This window comes from Chinchilla lanigera, unplaced genomic scaffold (assembly GCF_000276665.1).
Source record: "Chinchilla lanigera isolate Chin_1 unplaced genomic scaffold, ChiLan1.0 scaffold00016, whole genome shotgun sequence".
NCBI lineage: Eukaryota > Metazoa > Chordata > Mammalia > Rodentia > Chinchillidae > Chinchilla > Chinchilla lanigera.
The window spans coordinates 31,324,422-31,334,275 of NW_004955417.1; the positions used below are offsets into that span (position 1 = coordinate 31,324,422).

The 9,854-nt window shown below is 42.2% G+C and overlaps 1 protein-coding gene across 1 annotated transcript; it reads right to left on the reverse strand.

The window, feature by feature from the left end:
• Positions 1–3,930: 3,930 nt before the first annotated feature.
• Tmem74 (transmembrane protein 74) lies at positions 3,931–9,807 on the reverse strand. Its single transcript, XM_013512846.1, has 2 exons — positions 9,659–9,807; positions 3,931–8,879 (listed from the first exon to the last, which is right to left on the reverse strand). The coding sequence occupies exon 2, from the start codon at positions 8,578–8,580 to the stop codon at positions 7,588–7,590; it is 993 nt and encodes a 330-aa protein (XP_013368300.1). The 5' UTR covers positions 8,581–8,879; positions 9,659–9,807; the 3' UTR covers positions 3,931–7,587.
• Between the last annotated feature and the right edge of the window lie 47 nt (positions 9,808–9,854).

Genomic DNA, 9,854 nt, shown 5'->3' on the forward strand with positions numbered 1-9,854 from the left:
AAAAAAAAAAAAAGAAGTAAGGAGGGGAAAAAGGGTTGAAGGAGGGGTTGGGGAGAAAACAATTAACAAGATACATTATGCACAGTACAAATTCTCTACGATGAATGTGATCGTTTGTATATCTAAAATGTAACAATAAAAAAAATTTTTTTTAAAAGGTAGGACTTAACGCAGATTCTGGCTCTACTTTCTTCCCAAGATGGTTACCCTGCTATGGATCACTGAGCAGTAGAGGGCATCACTGAGTTTATCCATCTAATTATCAAAGAGAAAATGAGTTTTAATTTTAGCAACTCTTCTTAATGTCGTTTGTATTCCAGAGCAATTTTTGCTTATTTGGCAGGATAGGGCCATTGTTAAATAAATTCAAAGATAAATTAAATTTAAGCACATAAAATCTGAAGTCTAGATACATGGGATGGAAGGAGAATAGCCTTTTGCCAGAGTACTCACTGAACAGAATCTTTAAACTTTTAACATTAAGAATGTAAAAATCAAGACAAGAGGAGTAGCAGGAGAAGAAGGTATTTTCAATGAAAGAAAATTACTTTGATGTTTTACAGCAAAAAGTCTTGTACTCAAAGGATAACAGAGCTTTCTGCCACTACCGTGTTGATGATTGGAGCTGACTTTTCAAGGAGGACCTTTGTACTTTGCACTATGTACCCCAAAGTTAAACAAAAGACAGCTTTCCAGATTGCTTTGCTGTCTTGTGAAGGGAAACATGAATTTCTTTCTTGGAGGGATATGTACATGACAGTGGAAGTAGAAGACATCCAACATCATCATGGGGATAATCAGGATGCTGGTGATGACTATGATGATAACGATAGGAATGAAGAACAGGGGAGGGAGAAGGGGAAGAGAAGAAGATGAGGGACAGACAGAAGAAAAGAAAAAAGAGTAAGAAATAGGATGCAGAAGATAAGGACATAGCAGAGGAAAAGAAAAATGTTACTTTTGATCATAGTGAGGAGTAACCACTTACAATGGCCCAATTCAGTTTTGGGCCAACCGGATTCCAAATACTTCCCCCCAGACCAATTCTGCTACTACAAGCATTCTACTTAAGATAATGGGAGACCTAATGCTAGAACAGAGAATTGTCTCTCAACCTTCCTGTTGTTCTTAGATTTCATCAGCATCTTGCAATGCAGAAAGTGTTATCCTCAGTTTAAGATGAAACTACGGCTCAGAAGGCCGGACAGGAGTAGAGAGCGGCACCCAAACTTCAAACCATGATTTCCCTGGTTCTGAGGCCCTTCTGCACCTGAGAAGACGGGTTTCTCGCCAACACTAGACCCCTTACTGGAGACTTCCTAAGTCCTTTGCACTACTGCATCTGTAGGAAGAGTAAGCACATTTTCTTTCTGGGCCTGGAGGAACACGTCCTACCTCAGGGGCAGCCATCAGTAGGATGGCAGCCTGCTGGAACTATTTAAATTTGGTTGCATATTTTGCAAAAACACTATTCTAAAAGCAAATGTGGCTTTTTTATAGGAAGAGTCATTTGTTTCTCAAGTCATGTGAGTTGTTTTATAAAATATGAATACAAAATAAACTAGCTAGAATAAATTGATTTTCTTGGTGGAAGGGTAACAATCCTTCAAACTTTGAATAAATAAGGGTTTTCAGTGAAATAGTCCTAGGTTTTAAATCTTTATCCAGTGCTTATTAGTTATTACCTTTGGGCAGTCATTTAACATTCTCCAGTTCCAAGGTTTCATTATTAGAATGCAGGTAATACTACTTGCCTTACATGAAGTTAGTGAGCATTCAATGAGGCATGATTTCAATAGAAAGACATACTAGGGTCTCAAGAAAGTACTTCCTCCTTTCTACAAGTTGAAAGCATAGGTGCTGGCTTAATCTCCTAATTTTTATGATAAAATATACAATAAAATCATATAATCTTAAGGTAAAGCTTGGTAATTTTCCTACTTAAGTATTTTTAATAATGAACTATTAAATTATATCTTTTCTGAAGCATATTTATTTATTTGAGACAGGGTCTCACTCTATAATTCAGGATGGCCTTGAACTCACTATGTAGCCCAGGCTGGCCTCAAACTCACAGCAATCCTTTTATCTAAGCCTCCCAAGTGCTAGGATTACAGGCATGTGCCGCCAAGCCCAGCTCTCTGGAGTATTTTTAGAACTTTTCCCCCAATAGAAACACATTAAATTGATCAAGTGATCATTAGAATACATAGACTTTCATATTCATTGATATATAATGTGCTTGAACAAAACAAAGACCATAGAAATTATGGTAGAGATCTGGTAAACAGTTTTAACTCTCTCCATTTCAGGGCACAAGGTGGGACTGCATTTCTCGGTTTGCATGGGACTATATGTCCTGGCTGATGATCTGTGAGGGGTGCAGTGGCCGCTTGAGATCTTTCAGACTCTCTCTAACTTAGTAATAATCACCAGCTAACTAGGTATCTGCATAAGGTTGGATTCCTGACTGCATCTTGTTGACCACAAGAGTCATGAAGCAAGAGACCACGGAATTATTACTACACAGGTCTTTCTGAATTATCAGAGATGATTAACAAAAAGTAAAAGGTCTAAGCAAAAAACATGTACGATGAACTAGATTTTCTTCCCTTTAAATGGATCAAGCAGTATATGGAGCCACACTTCCAAGTGTCTCTTTAGAATCCTTCACTTTTGCAACATGTACACACTAGACACAATTCCACTTAGTAATGTACATTGCAATTTATCCCTCATATGAAAATGGAAATCAAAACTAGATTAAGAGAAAATTAAGAGCAGGTTCATAAGGTAACTCAGTATTTATTTCTCACCTAAAAGCTTTCTACATTCTATATGCTTTTAAAAATACCTGTTCATGTATTTATTTCTTCATCATGCAATTTACACTGAGTTCAATACACTGAGTAATTTAGAGAAACTCAGACAGCTGCGACTATTCCATACATATAATGCAAAAATAATAAAAGCACAGTTTACATTACTTATGCTAACAAAAAAAAATCACACTTGAACTAGGGGTAAATAATTATAGCTTTAATTTTTTGCATAGATAATTTTAAACAATTTAAAAGGACCAAGTCAGTACCAAATTACTTAAATAAAAGTAAACAAACACAATAAAGTATCACAATAAATAACTTTATTTTAAAATGACACACTTGCTATTACTATATAAGGCATTAGATGCCGTAAGAAAAAGCTCGTTACCTTAATAATTGCCCTTTTAATATAAAAACAGTCATCATCAAATTATTTTTGTCTGGCAAGAAAAGTGGAATTAAAAGCATAATAACCACACAGTGAAAACTCTAAACACACCACATAGGCATAGCTATCCTTGCCTTCTTTCATGACATTTGTTTGCAGCCTGGCTGGGAAGCATGAGGATGGCAGTGGGAAAATGGGCTGCTATTTCTGAAACACAAGAACTACCAAAATGGAGAAAAGGAATGTGCCGCCTGTATGTTCCTGTAATAAAGCAGTAATTCATAGCAAAATGATTTCTAAATATGCTACAGTCTTATGAGCCTGAAATTGAAAGGTTAAAAAAAAGTACATCAATAAACATTTGTGGGATGCTGAACAACCAAAACAGATTTCTATAATTACGATATCTTGTTCTGTGGTTGATTACAAATTCTTCATTCATGACCTATGAAAAGACTTGCTTTTAAAGTCAACAGTAAGGCACGCCAAATTCCTATAAGAGAATTATTCTAACAACAGCTTTGGGATATTAAAATTCTATAACTATAAAATATATCCTGATACATTTATAGACTTATGCACACAAACTTACACACTGACAGAGTAAACCACCAGTACACTCTTTCTAAAATCAGTTTTGTTTCTTTTTTGTTTTTCTTCCGGTACCAGGAATCGAACTCACGACCTTGCACTTGCCAGGCAGGCGCTGTGCCGATGAGCTAAATCCCCAGCTCCTCTTTCTAAAATCAGTTTTAAGTGTTTAACATCTTTCTTTTTACAATGTTAATGCTTTAGTTAGGCAAATTACTTCCCAAGATGTATACTCATAAAAGTAAGGAGAGTGTATTATGGAGCATTATGTGGACCATAAAATGATATAGCTGAAAATTAATGAAAGACAATGATATATTAATGATTTATCTTATAAGCTTCAGAAAAAAATCAGTGAGACTTGATTTTAATACTTCTTATTGAAGTCATTTTTATGCTTAGTTCTGGGAAAGATTAAATCCATTACAGAAAACTAAGGATCTGCTTTATTCCTTTCTTGCAGAGGAATCTAATTCTGGTATTAAATCTTGTTGTGACGGGTAAACCACTGGCAAAGACTGTGACTCTCACTGGGCAGACCACAATTTTTGGTAGCATTAGTTACTGTAATGGAATTTGACCTTAAGGTTGAAGATCCTCCCCCTAACATACACAGAATGATGTCTCTTTAACTAGAGCTGATTAATCCAGGTACAGTTTTTGTATTTTTACCACTGCACATGAGAAGGATGATCAAAATACTCAAATTCAACTGCCTGAACTTTTGCCTGTCCCATTTAAGTAAAAAGGAGCCCCTTAGGTGCACATCCTTCATTCCTGGTATGTAAAGGCATGATGTTCATTCATTCATTTGACTTTACTTTGGGGGATAAAGAGAATACACAAATGTTTTGGTAGAGTGGTTTCTTTGTCTAGATTTGCACCTCAAAAGACGTGTTCTAGCACTGGTTGAACTGGGTCTCCAAAACAGGTAAGTAGGAGGGGATGGACTCAGATATTTAAGCAGACAGTAAAGCTTATCAAGGCAAGCAGCTAGGTAGCACAGAATCAAGGTACACAGCAGCCACGTCAGTAAAAGCACCCATAGCTACCAAGGACTTCCTGCTGCTAAGCAGCCCTGTACTCTTCTGAACCACAAACCAGCTCTGCAATGGGAAGGCTGTGGAGAAGACATTCTTCATATAAAGGGCCAGAACATCATACTATATGGTCTGCTTCAAGAGCTTCCAACAATTCAGGCACTGACAAGATGCAGGACTACTCAAACCTAATATACGGGGAAAAGCTGACCGGGAGAATTATCTGAATTATGTCAAAGAGCCTAAAGGAGTCATCTAGATGATTTTCTTAACTTGTCCCTGTTACTAGAACGGTCTGTGGTCATAAAAGTTAAATTTAAAAAGTGTTCTATATTTAAGCATATTTAAAGAATGTTATAGAAATAAGAATTTATTTGGTACTCTCAACTCTCAATTTTAAATCTTAAGAGAAATTTTACGAAGTTCTCAGAAAGAAAAATATATATATTCTCACAGGCTAGCTGCCACCCCCACTTAAATATGTATATTGTTTTCCTAAACACCTTTTATTGAATGTTGACTTTAGATCATGTCTACAAATTTGGTAGCAAGATTTATTAAACACTTCCAAATGAAAAATGTTGGCTTTTCTCCCTTATCATCAATTTTACGGGAACTGAAAAGACACTCACCCTATGTCATCAAATGATAACCAGGCCATACATTAATTCCGTTTAGTCTTCTATTTGGCTAATGAATCCTGCTTTACTATTAAACAGAAGTAAAATTCAGTTGGTCTCCCTTAGGCTTTACGAATAAACATGTATATTTTATGATGTAATTTTTAGTTATTTGGGTTTTTTTTAACCCAGACCTGCTTGCTAATGCAGGCAGGTTATTTCCTTCCTGCCTCAACTTCATCCAAAGCAGTTTCTCATGCAGGCTAAAAATGGACAATTTCTTTTACATTTTTTTAGTGTCTGCTTTTTTTACTTTATGGGGAAAAAAAACAAAATAGGAGAATAACAATAGTTAATACATTGCATATTGTAATCTTCAAAGTAGTTACTCAGAATACAAGATACAGGCATAAGGAAATCTCCAAATGATACAACTGGACAATTTATAAACCTTCAGGACATAAAATTTATATTGGTAAGGTGGCCTCAACTGAAAGCATGACCTGAGAGTCATAGTCAAACAGAAAATTTATCTAAAAAACACAATGAACCAGCGACAGAAAACAAACCTGATTTCTCATGATTCCTGACACGTTGCCCCCCACGTGCCCTTTCTGCACTGTAGTTCGGGTCTGACCCCTGGTGCCCTTCCTACCAGCTGGCTTTGACACCCCCCAGTGCTCATCCACGTAATACCCTGCCTCACACACTCTGCCAGCCAGCACCATCACACGCCCACAGTGCCCACTGACAACACAAATTCAGACATACGATTAAAGTGACAACAACTCCTACAGTGAGGCTGGCACACCTCAGGAATAGTCCCCCACTGCAAGACACTTCTGAGGTTGCATCCCCCGTCCCCTACCATGCAACTGCCATAGTGTAGTAGCGCCAGTGTGGACAGTGGGTATGGGACCACACGGCCCATCTTGTCCCTCCTAGACCAAGAAATTGCACTGCATGTGGCTAAAGTACAATTACTGAGGAGCTCCAACATAAAGAGGTCAGAAGGATGCCTGGGCGTTTCTGGAGAGGCACACTGGTGGTGGGCAATGCTCCTACTGAATGGACATTTGGTCTTTCTCTTCCAATTGCAATACTTTGGCTGGGGGCATAAAGACTCTGCCAAGTGACACAGCCTGCCAGGCAAGGTCCCAAGAGTCTAGCTGGAAGCTACTTGAGATTTTCGCCAAACAACCACAATGAAACACCACATGGGAGTAAGCCAGAGCCAGGCATGACTCACACTTGTCTCGATGGGCAGATGTCTGGAGGTGTATTTTAAAAAGTCTCAAGCTTTGCCCTTCTGGTGTGAGAAGTGGGAAAGACTTCAAGAGCACAGATAACCAGGATGAGAAAACCACAAACAGAAAAGGATTTTCTATCAGCAATTACTTTTACTTCACTCAGAAAAAGGGCATGGGATACGGGCCAACGTCTAGCACTAACACTGGGGGTTTATTTCACACTGGTCTTAAGACGATTCGTATAGTTTCCTTTTATTAGAAAGTTTACTCTAATGACACAGTTGCCATTTCTGAATACAGGAATAATTTAAATATAACATTTTTATAGTTTAAAAAATAACCAACATTCTCAAGCTTCAAAATATCCACACCCAGACATCTGTATTGTAGTATTTAGCCAAACTGAATCATGAAAAATCCAGCAGGAAAATGGACAAGCACCTCTGAGAATTAAAAGTATACTTTACTGTGACTAGCGCTTATTTTTCACAAAATAGATTGCCAATCAACCCCATTATATATACAATTTCTGCCTACTCAAAGAATACTATACCATATTTTTGTAAAAGAAATCATTTGCATTTTGGGTCATTAGTTATTTTGCTGTACAAATAGAAGCTCATGACCATTACAGACTAATTGCTTACAGCTCTCAGAAAGCTAGGTGTGGCTGGCTGTGGTTTCTTATGCATTTTACATGACTTTTCTTCTACGTAGAAGATACTCAAGAGAACAAAACACTCACTGGCTGCTTGTTGGTTTGTGAAATAAATTATTCTTGCTTGGCAAATAAGTCACATTATTAATTTTAAGAAAACATGTTTTCATATAAAACGCCAAGGTACACTCTCAGATGTTTAATCAGAATTAACTCTATACGGCAAGAGCATCTTCCTCTACCAAGGACAGTTCCAGGGTGTTTTCATTCGCGCTGGTTTTCACCCTGAAGTTGAAAGAACCATAGAGCTTTGCGGACTCTTTGGAAGCAGCGAAGCGGCTTCGCCGATAAAGCTCTCCCTTCCACATGGACATCATCAGCAAACAGGACAGAACGACGCCGCCGAGAGTGAGGAGGCAGAGCCCCGCAATCACACAGCGGTCCAGGTGAGCCCCCAGCCGTGCACTCTCCTTCTCCAGGCGTTCCATCTCCCGCGCTGCCACCGTGCCGGGATCCACAGTTACCTCCCGTGGGATGATGTAAGAAATGATCACCAGCAAGATGCCCGTGACTAAGAACAAGATGGCACTGATGAAACCGTAGTCCACCGACTTGCCCGAAGAGGTGGCTTCTGAACTTGAGTCGTCTTCATCTTCGGATATCAAGGATATGGCAGCCTCCTGGGACCATTCACTCCGATTTCCCCAGCCAAGGTCTCCAGGGCAATTATTCCCTTTTGCTGAAGAGGCCCTCCGGGTTCGCTGCTCCAAGTTGACATTCTCATCCACATAGGTGAAAGAGGTTTCCAGCTCCTGGCTGCAGCACTGGCAGACCTTCCGTTCTGATGTCATGTGGCTGTTCCCAGGAGGTCCTTCTGGGAAGAAGGCTGGCTGAGTAGTACCGTCCTGCTGCAAGGAGGAGGGGGCTTCTACGGAAGCGCGAGGTCTAGATGCTTCCGTCACAGCTGCTCTTGGTATAGACCCACAGTGTTTCTCACAGCACAGAGCAGCTCTGCGGGCGGCTGCCTCTTTCTGGTCCCCAGGAGGGCCTTCTGCACCCCAGTCCATGATGTCACATAGGTGTGCCTGGCTGCTTTTCTCAGCAAGGCACTGGAGCTCCATGGAGCCAGCTAGGGAGCCCCTAGAAGCTTCTACAAGTTCTGCCAGTAGCAGCACAGGTAAGGACCCAGCAGTGCTAAGGCAGACCATTCGGTGCCAGGAGATCTGCTCTCAAGGGCCCCATTTCTACTGCAGTCACCACCAAAGGACCTCGGTCAGACTCCTCTCAGAAGGAGCAAAAGAAGGGGAGATACCTAGCAGCAGGAAAGTGTGGAAATGGCAAACCATCTGACTTGTCACGGGGGTCAAAACCGACAAACAGGGTAGAAAAGGAGCAGGGAGGAAGTGGCAGTGTCTCTGGAGAAAGCACACCGCCGTCACCACGCCAAATTTATCCAAAGACTCACACATTCCCGTGACAGGATCCCTCAAAGGAGAAGTCGGGTTTCCTGTAGAAAGACACAAAGCAGAAAGGCAGTTCCTTTTAGCTGAACTGCTGACAGGACTTGAGGACCTGACGCACAGGCCTGCTCACACTCCAATCACACTGCGTTTCTACTCTGCTCGGAACAGACTCCAGCGCAGATGGCTTTTAATGAACACATGCTCCTTTCAGCTGGGCTCCAGGGGAGCAGGAGCTCGGCATCTCAACTCAGCAGCTCCGAGGTGACAGCGAAGGCAGGTGCGCCAGCCACCTGCTGAAGCTTGCACCCGGACAGCCCCAGGCCCTGCGCTTCCTCCGCCCCATGGGGAGCACGTGCTCGTCCCCAGGGGTGCAGCCAGCGCTTCACGCGACCCCTGCACGGTGCCGAGCAGCCACTCCACACACTCTGCTCCAGCTCGCGTGTCCGCCACTCCCACTCCCGAGTCTGAGTGGCGGAGTTTCTCTTTCTCCCCATGGTTTGCTAATAAGCACAAGAAGGCGGCCGTTCAGGAAATTTTACAAGCCCAGTGTAGAGGCAGGCTGACAATTAGAGACAGAGCCTGGTGGCGGCACACGGGCGAGACGCTGTCTCCAAGGCTACCTCGGGGCCTTCCCTTCGCGGGCTCGCCCTCCCCTCCGCCGGAGCACGGGCCCGCGCGGCTCCGGTGCAGCGGGGAGCCGGCTGCCCGTCTCCGCTGCCCCCGCCACCCCGCTGAGGGCAGAAGCCCGCTTTCCACCGCGCTGCGTGCTGGGTTTAACCGCAGGCGCCTCTAATTTTGATCCCAGATCCGGCTGAGCACCGACTTCGACGCGGCTTGGCGCTCACTGCTCTTCGGAGTCCGCAGCTCCGCCCGCGCGCGGCGGGCCCGGGGTCTCCCCGAGCCGCTCTGCGGTGCTCCGGGCTGCTTGTTCTTATTTCTAAACACACGTGTGTCTCCTACTATCAGAGTTTCTGCGCGCCCCAGGCAGCACCACGACCACCAAACCACCCGCGCCGGAG